The sequence below is a fragment of the Empidonax traillii genome, unplaced genomic scaffold, assembly GCF_003031625.1.
Source record: "Empidonax traillii isolate 1590-97213 ecotype Southwest subspecies unplaced genomic scaffold, ASM303162v1 scaffold138:size3245559, whole genome shotgun sequence".
Lineage (NCBI taxonomy): Eukaryota > Metazoa > Chordata > Aves > Passeriformes > Tyrannidae > Empidonax > Empidonax traillii.
Window position 1 is genome coordinate 2,699,531 of NW_020955331.1, and position 20,937 is coordinate 2,720,467.

General features: G+C 37.4%; 1 protein-coding gene across 3 annotated transcripts in view; it reads right to left on the reverse strand.

Annotated features, from left to right (window-relative positions):
- Positions 1 to 20,937, reverse strand: part of ATP13A3 (ATPase 13A3) — a 45,744-nt gene that overhangs the window by 7,415 nt on the left and 17,392 nt on the right. For all 3 annotated transcript variants that reach the window (XM_027884115.1, XM_027884116.1, XM_027884114.1), the window contains exons 10-31: positions 19,884 to 20,015; positions 18,712 to 18,891; positions 15,695 to 15,852; positions 14,860 to 15,048; positions 13,888 to 13,949; positions 13,139 to 13,289; positions 12,935 to 13,051; positions 11,892 to 11,909; positions 11,655 to 11,808; positions 11,449 to 11,569; positions 10,096 to 10,220; positions 9,046 to 9,224; positions 8,460 to 8,582; positions 8,299 to 8,378; positions 7,593 to 7,635; positions 7,394 to 7,503; positions 6,442 to 6,538; positions 5,665 to 5,737; positions 4,658 to 4,835; positions 3,814 to 4,001; positions 3,288 to 3,376; positions 3,029 to 3,109 (exon numbers count right to left, since the gene is read on the reverse strand). In XM_027884115.1, coding sequence (XP_027739916.1) covers positions 3,029 to 3,109; positions 3,288 to 3,376; positions 3,814 to 4,001; positions 4,658 to 4,835; positions 5,665 to 5,737; positions 6,442 to 6,538; positions 7,394 to 7,503; positions 7,593 to 7,635; positions 8,299 to 8,378; positions 8,460 to 8,582; positions 9,046 to 9,224; positions 10,096 to 10,220; positions 11,449 to 11,569; positions 11,655 to 11,808; positions 11,892 to 11,909; positions 12,935 to 13,051; positions 13,139 to 13,289; positions 13,888 to 13,949; positions 14,860 to 15,048; positions 15,695 to 15,852; positions 18,712 to 18,891; positions 19,884 to 20,015 — 2,648 coding nt within the window. The remainder of the gene's footprint in view (positions 1 to 3,028; positions 3,110 to 3,287; positions 3,377 to 3,813; positions 4,002 to 4,657; positions 4,836 to 5,664; positions 5,738 to 6,441; positions 6,539 to 7,393; positions 7,504 to 7,592; positions 7,636 to 8,298; positions 8,379 to 8,459; positions 8,583 to 9,045; positions 9,225 to 10,095; positions 10,221 to 11,448; positions 11,570 to 11,654; positions 11,809 to 11,891; positions 11,910 to 12,934; positions 13,052 to 13,138; positions 13,290 to 13,887; positions 13,950 to 14,859; positions 15,049 to 15,694; positions 15,853 to 18,711; positions 18,892 to 19,883; positions 20,016 to 20,937) is intronic.

Genomic DNA, 20,937 nt, shown 5'->3' on the forward strand with positions numbered 1-20,937 from the left:
GATCCTGGGACAGATTCCATTTCTAACATCCGACTAACCTCTGCCAATGAAAATGGGGAGCTGACTACCCAGACTTTTATAACAGATTTTATAGCACTTATGATTTTGTAATATACCAGAATTTGATAGTGCTTTTATAAGGCATTTGCCAACAAATCTTCAGCTTGTTAGATGTTCATTTTTGAAGCCAGTCTGGTTAAAGTGTGTCTACAGCAGGCATCGGGGTAAGGAGGAACAACTGCTAGGATCTGCCTTTGTTGTGCAATATTTTCTGTCATCTGGTAGAAAGAATCTGCATGCTTTGTGAACCTAGTCTGGCATCCACATGGAAGGAGCAAAGCTTTACAGAGCATTTCAGAAAACTTTTTTGGGACAACCACAGTCAGAAATTATTCCTGTTGTAGAAGCAATGACAAAACCACATATGATTGTAGCCTGACACAAAAGCATCAAACTGGCAAGTGTGGCCAAAGAAGATAGATACAATCCCTCGTGTATCTCATGATTATGAGACACTTAAAGAGGCAATTACTAAGGGATTAGTCTCAGCAGAATAAACTCTAGGTGATATATATACACAGAGTACCTTGTTAAAAGATGGAAGGAGATGCCACCAGTGGCCTCTCCCAGATAGTCAGAATATACTCAGACCAAGTAAGTCTGTAGTGAAAAGCGTAGGGAGCAGAAAATCCAGCCAGGCACACAAGGAAAGACAATAACCTACACTGGAAGTGAAGGAATGAAATTGCCTGCGATTTCTACACAACACATAGGACCAGTGAGCTGGTACATGAAAAGCTTCCAGGGAGCCCGAGTAATACTGCTGGAGTTGGGCAAATGCAGTTCAAGAGGTGGATTGAAGTTATGGAAGGTGAAGTGTGTATCGTAAAACAATGCTTGGGATTTGAGAATCATGAGACAACACTTCTGCTGGACACATGCTGTACAGTAAGACAACTTATCTGCCTAAACAAAGCATTCAACTAACAGTGGAAGTGGAAGAAACTGATTTTAAGATAAAGCATAACAGTTCAAACACTTTATGTCAAGAAAACTCTAGGCACTTCTATTTTATTACTGAAGTACCAGCAACAAGATAAATAGGCAAGTGTATTTAAAAAGAAATGTAACAAATCACCCCAGGAGTTTTGGCAATGAGTTAAGTGATTAAAGTGTTGGAAGATGCTAACCCAGACCTGCATAGGAAAAAGAGTGGGATGGGGTTTGAAATACTGGGTGAAAGCAAACACTCTGCAATAATTACATTGCTTACGTGATGCTTAGTAGAAATTCACAAGTTTACAGACTAATGTGGCAACCAACAAGGCTGAGAAGTGGAACCTTAAAAATTAATTTAAATCAGAGGAGAACAATTTGTCCTCAAGAGGCACATGCTGATAAGTGGATTGACACACTGACTTTCTACTGGAGCCCTTACACTTCCAGAACGGAAATAACACCTACAGAACACAAAAAATTTTCAGCAGAAGGTAAGTTTATTTCTCTTGGTAATATTTATCACTGCACTGAAAATTGAAATTGAATAGGAAAAATATTTCTATCTAGGAGGCTTGTTCTCAATTTATCAGAAGACAAAAAAAGCCATGCTGCTGCAGCTCCAGAATAACTTTTGTTTCAGTGACAAAGACAGCAATATACATAAAATTTAACTTTTCACAAATAAAACTGAGGACAAAAAAAAAACTCCTGAGAGTTTATACTAATAAAGAAAAATTAAAAAATGAAAAGGCATAAAGGAAAACATCACAAGCAGTGTAAGAGGAGCTATAGGACAATGTAAGAAAGGCACAGGAGCTTTAGGTGTGGATAAACTTGTTAACAAGAAAAAGGTCAAGAAAATTAATAACTACTGTCTTGTTTTGTAAAAGGTGTCAGCTGTCACATGAAAACACGGAGAAATATGTTCCAATAGGCAAAAACATAATAGCATATATTGCAAATTATATTTGGAACAACATTTTAAATACAAAGCTGTGATAATTTTGATTCAATTATCAAAAAAAAACTTTGTTTCATTTAACCTAACAAATAAAAGGGGGAAAAAATGTCAGTTGGAAAGAATATTAATGCTGTAGTACTCTTCAAAGGCCAAAATGGTATGATCCAAGCAAGCATGCTGGTTACCTTGATAGCAATCCCTCACACAGTAATGGAAATACTGACTAGAAACTGCGGAAAATACTATACAATAAAAACTTGTAATTGTAGTGTGCAAGCATTAGATATTGTTGGAAGCCTTTGTCATCGTGCGGGGAAAAAAGTGACTAATGATTGCAACCAAAACCTAAACATATTCAGGTTGGAAATGACGCATCAGTGTAACAGGGAGAAGAACTAAACACAGGAATAAACGACTGACTGTGAATCCAGACTTCTCCTGGAACATTTACTGTCAAACTTTGATTCTTGGAAACAACAGTGGGGTCCTGGATGAAGGGTAGGGCATGTTTCTGCACACTGTGGAATTACAGCAGAAGAGGTCAAAATCCAGAGTGACTGATTTTGGACAAGCTCACAGATGGAAAAAGTAGACCTGCATGAATATCTCTGCTTCTGAATTTTGATCATATCAGATGAACAAGTTACACAGATATGCATTATTCTGAAAAATAAGCTATGTGTATGATCTAAATGAATGGAGGTGGGTTCCCCTAAGGATTTTACATAATTCTTTGGTATGTTATTATTCTGAAGTAGCACAGCAAATAAATAAAATAAGTAAAAAATTTTCTATGAAATAAATATTTTGCTATGAAATAATTGAACTGTCAAGTCTTTCAACTCCTCTCCCCCTTTTTCTTTAACAGAAAAAAGCTTTAAAATTATGCTTTTAACACAGGAAACCCTGACACCTCAAATCTAGCCTACAAGGCCATTTTTAGAAATACACACCTAACAAGAAAACAGCAGCCACTACACTGGCATTTACTGTGAAGAGAGATCTTCTAAACAAAAGATATATATGCACATTTAACAGAGAAGCATTTTCTCTATTTGAATTTCTTACCTCCACCAGCACAGATACAATTGCATTGATGATAATGATGCTAAGAATCTTTAGGCGCCACTCATATGGCACACACACGAGCTGAGAAAAAAAAGTTGCCAGAGGTCAGTAAATCACATGTCAAGTAAACACACATTCACAACAGGCTCAGAGTTATAAATTCTCCCTTCCCCACCCAGTGATGTGAAGTTACAGCTCTAAAGGGGTCCTGCTTGCCCCAAAAGCAGCCAATCAGTTATCCTAGGAAGCAGACTCTTACCTCAAGAAATGCGTCAATAGATTCTACAGGGTGCAACATGATGAAAAATATGAAGACATAAAGAACTATCACAGATACAACAAACAGAACTGCAAAAGAAGAAAAAAAAAATATTTTAAATGGACTATCCCACAATCAGAGTTTTAGGCAGTTTTCCCATGTATCATGGGTTCATTACTTCCTGGAAATAACCTCTTTTCTCCCTCTAAACCCCTTCCAGGCAAATTTTGGCAATATACTAGCCGTTCTGATAGCCATAAAGACACAGAAGGCCTCACTCTCTCACCGGCTTACTTATGGAGTTGAAACATATATGCACATATATTTCTACCAACAAAGCAAGTATTAACACAAATTCCTCCATACAGTTTAATATTTCCCTATTTCTAGCTCTGATTATCAGAGGATAACTGCATGGTGTTCTCTTAGCAACAGTACTGCTGCTGAAGTGTCAGAACAGAATTGTAAACAAGAGCACAGTCACTTGAGAGTTTTATTTGGAACTATATACTAAGAAAGGACTTACAATTTTTGTAGCATGGTTGTCTGAAGGGCTTTCCTTTAGAAAAAACAATTGCCACTATGAGGTACTGAAAGCTGGATATAAAAAACAAAGTTGTGTTTTCGTAATTTTTAATGTAATGTTCATCATGAAGAGTCTCATTCCCATGGCGTGCAGAGCTGTTGTTCATGATGTCCAGTACGTTACATGCACTACAACATAAAAACTCATTAAATACTGAGTTACGGAAAAAAATGCAAAAAGGCCTACTTACTTACAAAGGTAAAATGACAGAACAAATTGCAACAGTGGCAAAAAAAGCTTATCCCTGAGAACATATTACAGATAGTGAGACTTCAAACTGCAGCAGGGAGGCAACAATTTTTGTGAATGCAGAGCTTTGAGTTCTTTTATGCTGGCAGCTTGTACTTTTGCTACATGGACTGTTTATAACTATCACCATAGATAGACTTTGAAGACAGTTAAGAAAACATTGCAGTCTAAAAAAAACATTAAAATACCTCTTCATTTTCAAAAATACAAACTTGATTTACTGTAACTCTAACAGGAAAACAAAGCTTTATATTATGAAAGAATTAAAATAGATCTGAACCATTAATTTCAAATTTCTATCTCAACAGCCCCAAAGTTGAGGAGTCTTTAGATCTTGCTGTCTGGCGCTGACACAATTTTGTTTTTCAGCCAATGGGCAACTCCCATGTTATCAGTATGCTTTTCACAAAAAAGTCATCAGAGTAACAAGCTGCCACACAGAAGCTTTATTTACAAGGAGGGAGTGAGGGAGAGCAACTATTGCTTATAGCTTTCCAGTCACTACTGTATCCTTCAGAGCCACTGAAACACTTACTCAGAGTCCTCTGTCCAAGGTTCATACCAAGACTGCTGTTTGACCCAAAAAAATCCAATGGTTTGGAAAGCAAGGCAGATGATGATCTGAGACAAAACGGAACACAGAAGTGGACCTGAGATAAGACCTGATGGAGGCCTTCGCGCAACAAGTTCTGTCCAAGCAGGGTTGAGACTCACTGCAAAGAGAATGAAAAACAAATGACATCATTATGGTTTTCAAGAGTTACCCTGTTCACATTCTGTGGAATTAGAATGGCTTGCTCATAACATCACTTCAAAAATTAGTCCACAACTGCAAACACGAAACCACCTTGAAAAGATTATGCAGCGCTAAAATAATGCCACAGTGCCTTCTACAGGCTGGTTCCTCAGCAGCACAGCATAGCAGGGGACAACAGCAGCCATGAGACTTAAGGAATTAGTAGTGTCTGGCCAAATTCCCTTTGTCTGGCACAAGGACTTACAGCTCGTCTCCTCACTTTTGGACTGCCATTGCTTCAAAGAATAGGTTTCTATTAAACTTCAAAATGGAATTCTACTGTTAGCCAATGAACTGAGTGCAAGGCATTCCACTCATGGAATCAAAATGCTTCACTAGGTAATATTTAGAGTATAACATTTCGTGGACAGAAGTTCAACTAAAAATGCAAGAAATCAAAACTTTTGAGAAAGATGATATTGGAACAACTCCTGGCTTGATTCTAAGAACAGCTTCCTCATATCAGTAAAGACTGACGACTTCCTGTACTGTGAAGAACTATTTCTCTAAGATCATGCCCAAAACCTGCTTCTTGTATGAGGACATTTCACAAATTTCAGATTAATCTAGTTCAGTATACAGCGGTGGTTAGGGTTTTATTAATGTATATACTGTAGCAGTCATAACATCTTCACTGTATTTCACAGTGCTCACTCAAACAACACGTAATTAGATATTAAAGAAAATCTGACCAAGCAAAAACTGGTTCACAGAAGCAAGCAATGGTAATTCAGCACAATACTTACTAGTGAAGACAACCACCAAAATGATTGCTAAATCAATGAAGAGAAACTGGAAATCTCCCAAATTGCTCAGGATCTAGAGAAAAATCACAAGTGAAATACTTGCTTCACACCAAGAAAAATTTACAGTAACACTCTTATGGTCTGAATTCTTTAAATTTTACTGTATAAACAAGACAGTCTCTTGTCAAACTGGTTTCCTTTACCTGCAGGAGTCCTGAGTATGCTACAATTCACAGAACAATTCCTGAAGTATCAAGGTACAAAACAACTTCCTTTTCAAGATGCATAAATTTTTTGTAATTGTAATTTGTTTGTAATCAAACTTACATAAGTGAATCTTACAATGAAACGATAACTTAGGCTTGCAGTTCTCTAAACATCATAACATTACTATGTAGTCATGTAGCTGTCAAAATTTCCATCTCTGAGGTCCCTTAATAATCTGTACCTTTCATTTACCCAGAATACAAATTAAAATACAGGATTTCTACCACATGTCATATTCTGAATTCAATTATATTACGAGGAAATACTCCATTTCACTTCCCCCCCCTCCTAATTCAATGCTTGCAATTTCATTCCTAAATATATACTCCAATATACTTTGTACAGTTAATATGAAAAAACCCAAATACTAACAATACTTTTAGTCCAAATATAGTTTCAGAATGCATGTCTTGTACTCAAAGAGACTTGCAACAATTTGTATGAAGTACCTATCAATTCAGAAATCTCTGAACTATGCTGACACTGCTTAAGCACTTATAGAATACTTACAGAATATAGCAGAGTAACACTGATGTACTGGATAATGCTGTATAATGCCATGAATTTAAATACACAGAAGGAAGTTATTAAAGCAGCACGGCCTTCCCTGTCAAAACAGATGCAATCATGTAACTACAAAGCCTTCTTCTGTGCAAGCAGTTAAATTCTGTCCAGCAAAATGTTAGCTGCAATTAAACACACCAGCAAACCCTTTGAGGGACATTAGGCTGCAGAAATACAGAAAAACTGGAGTCAGAACAGTAAGTACACTTCCACCAACATCAAAGTTGTGAGCATGTGTTCAGAAGAAAGCTACCACCTTACCTCAGTCTTCTTTGGACTTCATGTGGTTTTCCAACAGAGGTTTTAAAGGTTTTAAAAAGCTTTGTTTGCAAAAGCATTTATGAAGCATTAGTTTACTACATGGATTGAATGAACATGCAGTCAGCCACAGAGCTGCTGACTTCAGAAATGTTTCTGATAATGCATTACTTCATTAGTTCCACACAGACTTCTAGATTTTTCTTTGGCTGACCTTTTTCCAAAATCATTACCTAACTTCAAATTCAAGAGTCAAAAATTGGTCAAACCCTATTTAGAAAATTAGTATGCTACTTTGTATGGTGCTGAGCAATTATCTGAAGAATTTTACTGCTGCAATTACAGCCTTTATGGAAACTAATGTAGTCACTAAGACATAAAATTAAAGACTAATGTGTAGAAGCTCACTCATGCTCTGAAATATTAACTTTACATGGGCAAAGGAGTTTATAACAAAATATTAAATCATGCTATGGCAAGTCTTTGCTCAGAGTACTTTCAGTAAAGAAAGAGAATCACTAGAAATGTGTGGCTTGTTCTTTAATTCAAACTGGCCTCCTAAAGCATCAAACATATACTAATCCAAGGTATGCACAATGAGTTACATAGACACATTTCAGTTCACAGTAAGTGGCATTACCTGATCAGCTTTGGCACGCAGGAAATACTGGGTGTCCTGGAAGTGAATGGTGATGCCACAGAAGCCTCAAGTTCAGACAGAGATATACCACCATGTGCCCTCTTTAGTGCCTGCCAGTAAACATTGAAATAGAGACCATTATAAAACTTGTTTTCAGCTGAAAAAAACTGAACTGTATGGAAAATAAAAATATACTTACGCCACAGTCATTTGCTCCATCTCCACACATGCCCACATAGTAACTGTAAAAACCAAAGACATCAGCATTCCCTAACCATGGTACCTTTAGCTTATTTCATTAAATACTTCTACATTATTGTGAGTTATTCAGGGTTTGCATAACAATGGGTAATTATTAATGCTGAAAACAATTACTGTTGCCATTATAAATATAAGGAAGTAGACAGAAAAGTAACATGACTGTGGCAGGCCAGTCAAACCAATAATGGTTTAATTAGCCCTCTATCATCCCAAGGCGATCTAAAGCATCTTTGCTCTAGGCAAAGGCACTTCAGAACTGCAAGGCCCAACACCAACACAGTCATATACTGACCAGTGTGAACAGAAGTCATCCTGATAATACTTCCGTAATACATGGAAGACATTTGATGTGTTTGTTTATTAAACCAAGCAATTGCATTTACAAGATGCTAGTCAGTTTATGCACAAATTCCTCATGTAAAACTGAATGAGCAGTGTGAAACTTTCCCAACTAGCCAGCAGATGGTACTACTCTCATTTCTACTCTGCTAATAGGCTGATTTACCAACACAAGGAAGTTCTGTTAGTTCTATTAGCCCAAACTTTTTCTTCTGGCAGAACAGCTAGCAGCATGCAAAACTTTTGTCTCCTATCACACAAACACTGTCAACCCTCCCACTTTCTATGCTTAAGCCAATACTTACTCTACATTTTGTAAAGCTTCCACCAACTGAGTTTTCTGATCAGGCGCCATGCGGGCAAACACAGTGCCGTGCAACACAAGCTGGAAGACAGAAGATTTCTTATCTCACAGGGCAAAGTCTGCTCACCATCAAAAGTGCTTACACTCAAGTAAAATGCTCACCTTGGGTACCAGGTCCTGAAAATGCTCCAAAATCACTGCAAATGACTTTCCATTCATTGCAAAATGGTATTTTGTCATCTGGAGATCCTCAAGGCTTTCATGGACCAATTTAACTGGAATATCCTATCAAAAGTAGTTTAATACTCCAGTTGTAATGTGTTTACACAGATACCTTGTCATTTCAAACTAATACTCAGCAAAATGCCTAGAGATCCCACATAAGAGGAAGTTTCTCAGAGTGTTACTTGAAAGAAAACCTCATACAATGAAAGCACTTACTTATCAATAAAAATTGTGGTTTAATGTTTCAACTACAAGCAGCTAGAGCAGTCTTAATAGAATAAAATACTGGGGAAAAATCCTGTCTCCTGCACAACTAAAATGTCCAATGTCATATCACAGTTAAAAAACTACTCCCCCAGTTGCTTAACTACACTTTGGTATTTGAAGATCTGAAAGTTAACCAGTACATCTACTCTGATTTGACCTTAACAGCAGATTTACTGTTTAATGGAATAACAAAAAAAGCAACTCAACAGTAAAACTATCTGCTTACACTCTGAGGGCATAATAATGGTCATGTTACCTCTGAGTTTATGGCTGGTGATGAACTAGTGCATTTTGCGAGGGTATCTGCATAATGCCAGTTGATCCTGGCAGCCTGCCCATCCTTTGGAGGTAGTGCTTCAGCAATAATGACCTTATCCTGAGGTAGAATCATTCCACAGTCTCTGGCCACAGAGATAGCAGTTAACATGTTATCCCCTGTTAAACAATTGCATTTAAGAGGGTTTCAGTTAGAAAAGAATCGATATCAGACACTGATATTCCACGTAAGAGAAAAGCTAACAAAGCAGGTTTAGAAACAGGAGCAGGACTGCCTAATGTACCAGGGGACAACCTCACGACAAGCCTACAGACAACATTCAAAGCCTAGCCCAGTGAACCCCTCCCCTATAAACTCTGTGTGCTGCTTTGAGCCATAAAGATCTCTTATTGATCAAATCTTAGTATATGGGGAAAATCAGGTAAAAAACATGTGGCCATTTAAGATACTGATTTTTAAACAGTCACAGAATATGCAAATGCAGAGTTTTATTGTTAGCCCAGCAAAACATTCCAAAGTTGCAATATCTGTGATTTAAAAAGCAAACACACATATTGTACGGAACACTGAGCACAGATACTTTGCACACCTACAGGTACGTAACTCATTCTTCCCCAAAAAATCCTATACAAAGTGACTTTTCATAATATAAATCAAAATGGTAGGGACTCTCAGGACATCTAGTCCAACCTCCTGCTCAAAGGAGGATCAGTCATAAAATTAGATCAGGACTTTCTCTTAGTCTGATTTGGAAGACCTCTAAAGGTTTTCATCCTTCAATTCAGTATAAATTAGCTTGTGCATGGAGCTAGGGAGAGAAAGCTACAAAGTAGAACTAAAGCCTCTTCTGGTTTCTGATCTCTGACTTATCAAAGCAACTTGTACAAGTTTCTAAACTTCTCCCCTTGTTACAAACACAGTGTAATCCCAGCCTACTGACACTAAAATTTGACTTCATACACTATAATTAAAACAAGACCAAAAAGGGATGGTTTTTTATCTTCTAAGTATGAATGTTTACATGCTAACCTGTAACCATGACAGTGCGAATGTTGGCTTTATGCAAATCTTCAAGTACAGCAGGGGTTTCTTGCTTTAACTTGTTTTGCATTATAATTAACCCCATAAAATCCATGTTGCTTTCAATAGCATCTCTGACGAAAAGGAGACAAGGAAGAAAACATCAGAAGAGTTACAATTATTAGATGTAGCTTTAAAAGCCTGATTTTCTGTTTATCAAGGAAAAGGGAAATGTGTATTTTTAACCATGAAGTGAATAATTTGCTTTATAAAAAGCGACCTGAGATATATCATCACATTTATACTTATTCCCCTTGTTTTAGCTGAAAACCAATATTAGAAAACGTTGATTCCTCTCAAGCACAATTTTAGTTTCTTCCATGAGAACTTTCTAAAGGAAATTATAGTCTTGAAAAGGTTATTGCTAGACAACGTCCTCTGAAGCTAACTGCATTGACAGCCAAATTTTAAGATACGTTTAGAGTTCACACCTCTATTTTCTGAATTAGCTGAGCCCTAACATAAAAGCTACCAAATTATGTTATCAAGGCTAGTAAGATTAATAGACGCTAGCTAATTAAGTAAAGAAACTAATTAACCTTGGTTTACATGAGAAAGTCAGTGTATTTACAAGTCTTGAGTATTCAACTGCCACTGTAAATTTTCACACCTGAAATTGGAAGACACCTTTCTCTGCTCTGTGTGTGTGTGCTTTGCAAACTCTTCATAATGTACACAAAGCTGATACAAAAGAACACAGTCAAAGCTGGCATTTTCATAGCTATGCTACACTTTCAAACACTGTGGGAAAGATAGCATTGTCCACAAAACTAAGATCAGCTGAAAAACAATCTACAGGAAATACTACTCTTTGAAGGAAGAAACCTTTCTACCTTCCAAACCTTTCTGACAAGCCCTGCAATGGGAAAAAGGACATGCTGACTTTAGGAGACAAAAAAACTGCATCAAACATGTACAAGAGGGTTTCCACTACATCATTATCTTTAATAGACACAGATGATATAAGTCTGTGCAAGAAAAAAAGAAATCAGATGAAATTTTCTGCCACCATAGTGTAAATTAAACACCATAAAAAATAACATTACAGTTTGTTTCCAGCTTTAAAGATGTGCCTCTCAATTCACTTCATTGCAGAAAACACTTCTTTATCCTAAATTTCTATGTACTGTCCAGGGCATAACTAAAGTATGCATACTTTAGTAGACATACTACATATGTCAAGAGAGAAGAAAGCTAAAGAAGAGCAGTAATTGATTTAAACAAAAATACACATTACATATTAATCCAAAGCATGCAGCTTTTAAAGCCTGTTACTTATTAAAAAAGTGAAGTCACTCTTACCTATTAATAGTCTGGACTTTGTGCCATGTAAGCTTAGACTCCAATTTTCTGTGAGCAAGAGCAATAACTCGGAAGCCCTGCTTAGTGTATTCTTCCAGGACATGCTCAAAGTCAACAGGAACTTTAAAAAGGTTAAGTTTAGAGTTATTAAAATATTCATATTACAGCTGAGCTACACAAGAAATAAAAACAGTTTGTTCCTTTACCTGTTTCCTGCTTACACAAGCTGGCAATCACTTCTGGGGCACCTTTCATGTAAGCATCCATCCTCTTCTCCCCTAGAACTCTTGCTATTACACACATACGCTGTAAAACTGAGGAAAATGGGAACTGGCGCACAATTCCAATCTCATAACCAGTCTGTGTCACAAAGGAAGGAAGAGTTACATCCACATACATTCTCACAAAAATAGGCAGGTGCTTAACTGAAAAAGCATACTTACCGAAAGCTCAAACAATTCCTAAAAAAAAAAGAAAAAATACATTCACTGTAAATATTAAAGTATTTCTTCAGCTACAAACTATTTCAACATAAATTAGTAAATGAACCTGCACAGCGTTCTCGATATTGTCATGTTGTATTTTCAATGGTTGTCATAAAAGCTGAATATAAATATACTGCATCTGTTAAGTATTCTTTAAGTGAGACACAGTAGAACTTTGGAGCTTGATTTCTTGACTAGAATTTGCAAGACCTCTCACAGTCCAACCTATGTCTGTTTAGCCTATGTAAATGACTAAAGTACTACAGTGTTTCAGAATGAGGCCAGTTATTAAGTATATCCCCAAAATTTCATGTAGTAAGTTTCAAGAACATTCACATGTCAACTACTGCACAGTAATTACTGCTGTGCATGTACACTGAGTTCTAAACAAAAGGAATATTTCTATTTACTGTACAGTACAGCTCATACAGATGAACTGGCTTGTTATACCCTCCCTCTACCCTGCTCTGTGATAATCTGGATATACAGTCAGTCATATGCTTGAATTTCCCTTTCTGAAGTATTAAAAACCAATAAAAATACAGGTGGAACAAGTTTTTAAATCTGACAAGTACATTTTGTTTTAACTCAGCACTTAACAGATTCCTAAGGTACAACAGTGGCAAGAATTCCATACCATGAAGTGACTTAAGAAAAATTGTTTTAGCTGAAACTGCAAGGTCAGCACACGTAAGGCACTTCATTAGCACAGTAAGAATTTGGTAACAATACTAATATTAAAAGGCTCAAGCTCAAAAAGCATTACTGTACTTTACAACCAGTTTGTAAGCCAGTAATGCTGACACTCAGTTTGCTCACCTTGAAACTGGCCTATATTGAACTACTACCTTCAACAACAGTTTAAACATGTTTCTTCTATCTTTGCCAACAACACCCTCACAGTTCTGATCCCATTTCAATTTTATCAGCCAGAACCACAACATACAGCAAAATGTATCTGTTTAACTTTAACTCAAACCAATTATTTTGAATTTTTATACCATTTCTTGATCTGTTGCTTGTTTGGATTCTGGGGAAAGTTGTTTTGAAGGTCGAACCACTGTCGGCATGATTCGGTTATGAAGGGCTGTTTCCTCTTCAGTTGCTTCTTCCAAAATCTGTAAAAAAAAAAATCAACTAATTTATGCATTCATTAACTTTGACTTTCTCGTAATGTAATTTTCAGGGAAAAAAATGGCACTTACCCATCCTATTGCTTCAAACATCTTCAAATCAAGTGGATCCCCAGAAAGCACCCCTTCAATTTTTGTAAGAGAATGACAAGTTGCCATGCAAGCAACAAACTCGGACTTCTGCAAGCTCTCACTGCAAGCCCTCTCTTCTGGCAAAAGGAAACTGAAACAATGAAGTAATAATATGCTTAGCACTATAATTATTTATTATGAGCCAATTTGAAAGGTTTGTTTAGATTAACAGAAGAAAATCGACTGCACAAGACCCTTCACTCGTGTTTTCACACATCACAGAAAACAAATTAAGACTCTGGGCTGGAATCTTCAGAAATCATCACAACTTCTTCCTCCTTCAAACACTCCAAATACTTTCACTATCTAGTTTGATCCCTCATAAAAAGGCCTCTTATCACTTTGTACTTAACTCAATTAGCTAGGCTAATTCATTTTAGCAGACCAAAAAGTCATCCCTTAGGAGGAGAAAATTAAGGCAACATGCAACAGTTAAACTGCAACAGTTTTGCAGGATGAACCTAATGAGGTCTCAGACTTTAACAAAGAAAAATTCCTCCTCAGCTTTGTAAGGGAGTTATAACTTGAATTACACCTAAACTATAGTTTCAGTGGCATTCCTACAGCTCATTATAAAAACACAAGCATATATCAGCTCACACTTAATTTTCTATTCTATTCTATTCTGATGAAGTCATTACAGCACAACTGAGTATCACATTTGCTATCAGCTCTGAGCTCACCCTTACCGAGCATTTTTCACCCGTTGAATTCCCCAAAGATCCAAGCCATCCTCAGTGAGTGTGCCAGTCTGCAAAATAAACCAGGGGTATGGTAAGAAAAAGCCTTCAGAAACAAATTATCCTCAGGTAAAGCAAAAATTAACAGTATTTAGCCAAATTACACCTAAACAACATATTTTCTTTCAAATTCAGTGACAAATCCAGCCTTCTGGACAGAAAATACTGTATCTCCCTTGCTTTTTGCTGGTAACTAAGTTCCAAATCCACTAACTAACTTTAAAGAACATTCAAAGCAATCATGCCCCTTGCTGGAGACAGGACAATGAAACAGACCCTTGAAATCCAAAGATGATAGCTCAACATCTTGATATTCAGAGACCAGGGACAATGGAAAATAGGTACTAATCATTAGTAGTAATTTCTTACATAGCTGAAACAGAAACTGGAATGTATTTACAAGGGAAATAATAAATTTTGCGTGGGTACTTATTATTTGAGATAAAATCTAAGGAGGAAAATAAGTTTTATTTAGGAAATAGTCAAAAGCAAAGAATTCTGGCTAGTGGCATTACTGTATTTCACTCATCTTTTCATTACGGAATAATAACAAAGTATGCTGTCTTGGCTTCTCATTGAAATGAATGAAAATGAGAAACAAGTTTGACTTCACACTTCAAGTTTTCAGAAGCTTGTGTACTAAATAAAGCTCTTAATAAACCTCAACTCTCACATTTCTGGGTTGCCAGTAGTAAGATGGGACTTGGAAGTCTTGAGATAAGAAAGCATCTCTATTATAACAACTTTTTAGAGAAAAATAAATTAAGAGAGTTACCAGATGACAAACACTGAATACCTGGAAGCTAAGAGATAAAAAATTATCTAACTTATACAAGAAGTAATTGTCCTTTTTTGTCTATACAGATTCCCATTTATAAGACAATGCCCCTCCAGGTGGCGAAGTTCCAAAGTTTACCTAACCTTATCAAAACACACAAGATTCAGCTGGCCACAAATATTTATCCTTTGTGGGCTGATGCAGAAGATGCCAATTTTCTTCAGCCTCCTTTGTGCATAAACGATGCCAGCAGTCATGGCAGCAGGGAGTGCTGGAGGCACCGTGATAGTGATAATGTCAAGAGACTCAATGATGATGGTATGAGCTGGAACCTGCAACAAAGGTCAGAGTTAACGAACAAGATCTCACTGCTTAGAAGATTCATTACCCCACTGAAGTGCTACCAAGAGCAAAATCCAATACAGCGTGTTCTGGATGACCCAGAAATTTCTCACCATCTTCGCTCACCATCAGCAACCACATTTATCCATAACTCCTAACTTCGCCATTTTCATTTTACCCCCTGAAAATGTATTACTTCAAAACAGTACCTGAGTAATGCTGAACTTTTGAGAGGGGAACAAAGACCCAGAACCAGTAAGCTTAGTTATTAGGTTATCAGTTAGCAATTTCTTGATAAGGATTTTTTTGCCTGCAGCATGCTTTAGATGTGCTGTATCCTATTTCTTCCAACTAGATATCAGACAGATAGCAATCTTGCGTAAAACAAAGATAAAAATCTAGTAACTGGGTCAACAGAAATTGAGGTAAACTCAAGTTTCTCTGTAATATATACAAATTCTGCTTCTGTGATGCATTTTGTTCTCAGTAACCTTATTTTTCTCCTTCTAGTGATACAAAATAAAGCAAAGAATTTTTCACTTAATCGAATAGTTTCTCAGCATCTAAAGTGTGTTGGAAGTCATTGTCAACCCTTTTCTAAAAAAAGGCAGTTCTGGACCAGAAATTAAAACATACCTCATTTAAGATGCTATTGACAACTGTGTAAAGAAACCCAATGCCTGCCACCACCACCAGAGACAGGAGAAACAAATAGGCATCTCTGTAGAGCTTAAAATCAGTTGGCTTTGGATATAGAATGGAACGAACAAGCTGTCCTTTAGCAGTACTAAAGCCTAGAAATAAAAAGGAGTTAGTTATTAAAGGTATAAACAACAGCAAAGCTATTCAAATATACTAAAAACCTCAATAAAACCCTTAATCTACTAATTTCATTATGACTGTTTCTCAATATCCAGTAACAGATGTTTTGTAACAGTGTAATTAAGGTGCTTCAAAAATGTACATGCACATCATACTAAGTGCTTCTTTCCTATGGCAAGGACATGAGCTGATGAAAACATACCCTTCTTCTGCAGCAGCAGTAAACCCTCACACGGTTTGGCCTGGCAGTTTGTTGTACTGCATTTTTCCCTCACAGTGGAGAGCTAATGGGTATATTTATTGTCTAATTAAGCCAGTTCTTGCAAAAAGAAAACTAAGTTATTTTTGGCATCCAACATTGCATACACAAATGGAAAGTCTCTGTAATTCCCCTGACAGCCAGAATGAAAGATTCAGAAAAAAACTGCAGTGCAGAGTCATCTTTTGGAGAAATCCACCTCTTGATCACATTTTGACACCTTAACAAGGTGACTACCCTTCTAAGGGTCTTACAGTCAAAAAACCACTATATACTGCAAGATCCTCCTTGAACCTTCGCCTCAACCCGTGAAGAAGCCAATGCCAGTGCCCAATCTTGTATGCCCAAAACATTTTCTATCTGCTTAGACTTCCGAGTCTATTACTACAACCTCAATATCAGTGTTAGGTCTCTTGGCCTTAATGACAGCTCCTTGACAGTTACTCAGTCTGCAAGCCACCACAGTAAAGGCTGAGCCCTCCACCCCAATATGTGGCATACAAGATTCCACCAGAACAAAGCATCTACTGCATCAGTCTTCAAGTGGATGAGCTCATCACAAAAGGAACATCAGGCATGAAGCCTCTAGGCTTTGAATTTGCTACTGCAGAGCACAAACCATGGGCCTGTTCAAAGAAGTTCAGCATGTCTGTACGTACTTAGTCATGAATGCTTTGTAATTTAATAGTAGTCAACAAAAAAATCAGAACTGCTTTTGATTTTAGTGGTTTTGCAGAAGGTTCTGTAGCCACATAGGCTACAACACATTACGGTTAAACACTAAAACAAAACCTCATGTCGTGTCCTTGAGGACACACTGGACATACAGTGAACAATTCTGTTCTCTAAAACAAAATAAGCAATTTTAAATTATTTACAATTTGAGCCACAATGACCTACATACTAGCATATTCATAAACTGAGTTTCCAAAGGAAAAAAATGAATACATTTAGCTCATCAGTATTTTATGTGTATTTCAGCTGTAACATCAAACACGTCATGTTAAAGGCTTAACTTGAAGAGTACTGTGAGTACAGTCCTATCACATATCCTGGTTTATGACAGGATTAGGACTACATGCCTTTGCACACAACCAGACGGAGTTCTGCTCTCCCAGAATTCTTTTATGGACTCCATTTTCTACTATCTTCAACTGTGTGGTATCCTCCTCCCTCAGACAAAAGGGTCTTTACTTGTATGTCACTATGTGAGAGTTACTTTAGTTCTTGCTATCAAGTATCTTAAGAACAGGAAACTACAAGTGCTGTGACATCTATTCAGCTCTGTGGACAGGGGAATTCCCTACTTGCCTAAAAGCTGTCCCTGCAAACCAGACAGAAGAATAAAGGATTTTGTATCACTTTGCTCCCCTCTCTATATACAGGAAAAGCATACTTGTCCATATGTAAAACCTGAACGAAGCCCACAGAGCTCAATTCATCCTGTTTACAACAGGAGCCAACTCACTGTCACGGGCAAAGAGTAGACTAAAAACATGACTTCAGATGTCAGGGGACTAGGACGCAGTGTGTTGGAAGCAGTTACAATTCTCCTTGTAAGAGTTACAGACCATGGTAATCAAACTTCCAAAAAAAGTGTTATTCTTCCTGCAGAGCAGGAGGAACACACCTTCAGCAGTTCAGTTCATTTCTGCTGCTGTTTGGGATCACCCAGCTATACATGCACTTCAGGCCAGTCTCATGAAATTTCTTATTTAAGAAATGAAACGAGTTGAGATGGGTATTTTTAAAGGGCAGATGTGTTCAAGGGAAGAGAAATATTTTTTTGAAAAAAAGACTAATAAAAGCCTCTAGAGAGATATCAGTGAAATCAGTAAGAAAAGAAAAATCACAACATTTACTGCTAAAAGATCAAGAGAAAACACCAGAGAAAGAAGAGACTAATTAGGATGAAGTAATTTGGTGGAAAACTTGCTTTCAGTAGCAGTCTAGTCAACACAATCCAATTTCTTCTACCCAGTTCTACTGTAACTTGGATTATGGCTTGCATTCATTTATTTTGTGCTAATTTTCTTAAGATGATCTTTGTAAAGCAGAATCCCACAACTACATTAGCCTGTGCAATTGTTTTTAATAGAACATCAGCATTATTTAACTGAAATCCCTTACATATTAGTATGAATAAGCATTTCTGTAGACAGATAGATGAAACTAATTTTTCTAAGCAAATGCTATGTGCTTTGACAAAACTATGGGTAAAGGAAAACATTTGGTATTGTCAAGGACTCCACCAAAATCAGCTGTTCTCCACTACTCCCCCCAATATAATGGTATGTCAAACCTTTTCCAAGAGACCCACACAGTTCAACTAACACACCATAGAAGACATCTAAAGGGCCTGAAAATGCATTCAAATATTTTTTAAATTGATCCTGAAGACTTCTTGCTTGTCACTGATACTCTCCAGACCATCTAGTTCCATAACTGTTTAAAGACATTTATCAAATTAGTTGGGGTGTACTCCTTTATCCAAGCTTAGAGGTATCAGCCAGTTGACATACACCTACAAAAGGGAGTAGCACATTATGATGACAAACTTAACAATCAATACCTGTTCTCACTACCAGAGCCTTGACCAACTCTCCAGTGTAGAACCGGGTTTGAATGACATTGGTTCCACAGAACAGAGTGTGCCGTTTGTGCACTTCAGGACTGTAGAGTTCATCTCCCACTGCTTTCGGATATTCTGAAGGATTTGGCAGATTAATCTTTGTTACAGGAACACTTTCACCTTAAAAAGAAGAAGAGTCTCTAAGCAAGAACAAAAAAGGACATTTTATCCTTCACAACTACAAATAGCAAAGTATAATCTCACTTCACAAGCACAGAGGCAGCCTTATGGGAGCAATCTTCCTTTCAGCATGTTTTTAGATAGTCTCTCACCTCTTAGCCTCAGCTCACCAGATTTCTTACCCAAATGATATTTAACTTTATTCTTTATTCACCAATACAGCTTTTGTGCCTCTTACTTCAAATCACATAGGTGTAAAATACAGTTCATTGAAAGAAACAGGACAAGCTTCCTTCTCTTGCTGAAAAGCATCACCCCATCTTTACTCAGAAAAATTAGAAGCTAAAGAAAATCACTCTCAGCTCCTTTGGTGACCAAGTACACTCAAGCTAGGGCAGCAATCCACTTCTATCAGTTCTAGCAGCAGCAAAAGGCTCAAGCATATTAAAAAAAATGAACATGATAAAACACAATCTCTGAACTACAATTTTCTAAAGGCTGTCAGTTTGGGCAGATTATCCTAGGAATAATAAAAGGTCCATCCTACTCACTGAAGCTGTCCTTTAAACACATCAGGTCCCCGATTTCAGCATATGCAGACACAACTTGAGATAATAGTCTGTGGTTTCAAATACAGTAGAACATTCTATTCACTACCTTCATTCTTGGAGGAAGCTAAAAATTTTGGGCAAAAAATCTCTGAAGAAGCAATGCTGCAGAATTCAAACTGCACTGAGAACACCAAGTCAAAAAGCAGGAGGGCAAACTATCACGAAGAAATCTTTTCAACAAGAAACCATCACTCATTTTTGGAGTTACCAAACAGCACCAAGTTGCTGTTGCAGATAAGCAGAACACAAGTATATAAGTATTTAGGAGTATGTGTAATTGCAAGAACAGACAAGTTTCAAGCAAAATAAATATATCCACTTCTGCAATGAGCATGAACACAGGTATAAACTAATATATTTAGCCATGCAAGCTTACTTTACCTGTTAGCATACTTTCATTTACAATGCAAGTACCACTGAGAAGTACAGCATCACAGGGCATAATTGTCCCATTGGATGGAATCAACATGGTATCTCCAGGCACAAGGTCAGTGGAAAGGATTTCTTCTATTTCTGAGTATTAAAACACAAACAAGTTTACTTGAAAATAGCCACCATCTACAAAATCTGATAAAGATCTTCACAGCCAAGATCCAGGTGGTGACAATTAAGACTACATTTTATTAACGGCATGAAGTGATTTTAAAAATATACAGAAAAGGCCACTGATAAGCCCAATTCCATCACAGATAAAACACATGAATATAGTTCATCATAACTAATGAAAGCAGTCAAGCTTGTACAAAAGATATTAACAATTAACTAGTGTCACTTCAGTACAAAGACACAAGTCCAACACAAATGTATGTCTTACAAAACAATATCACACACCACAACTTTAACTGCTGTGGTATCGAAATGACCAAAGTCCAGAAACCAACTTGCAGCCCTTGCTGGGTAATAAACTGAAATGGAGACTCCATGTGTGCATATCTTTAAGCCAAGAAAGAAACTACAATGACAATTGTTACATAAGTGGAATGGCAGAGAATGAGAAATAGGAATAGGACAAGCACCTACTGTAGAACAAACCCGATGCTCACTAAAAATACCATGGAGCAGATCATCCTGAGTGCAATTACACGGCAGCTACAGGATGGACAAGGGATCAGACCCAGCCAGCACGGGTTTAGGAGGGGCAGGTCCTGTCTGACCAACCTGATCTCCTTTTACGATCAGGTGACCCACCTGGTGGATGAGGGGAAGGCCGTAGATGTGGTCTATCTGGACTTCAGCAAAGCCTTTGACACTGTCTCCCATAATATACTCCTGGAAAAGCTGCAGCCCATGGCTTGGACAGGGGCACTCTGTGCTGGGTCAGGAACTGGCTGGAGGGCCGGGCCCAGAGAGTGCTGGTGAACGGGGCTGCATCCAGCTGGCGGCCGGTCACCAGTGGTGTTCCCCAGGGATCAGTGCTGTGCCCAGTCCTGTTTAA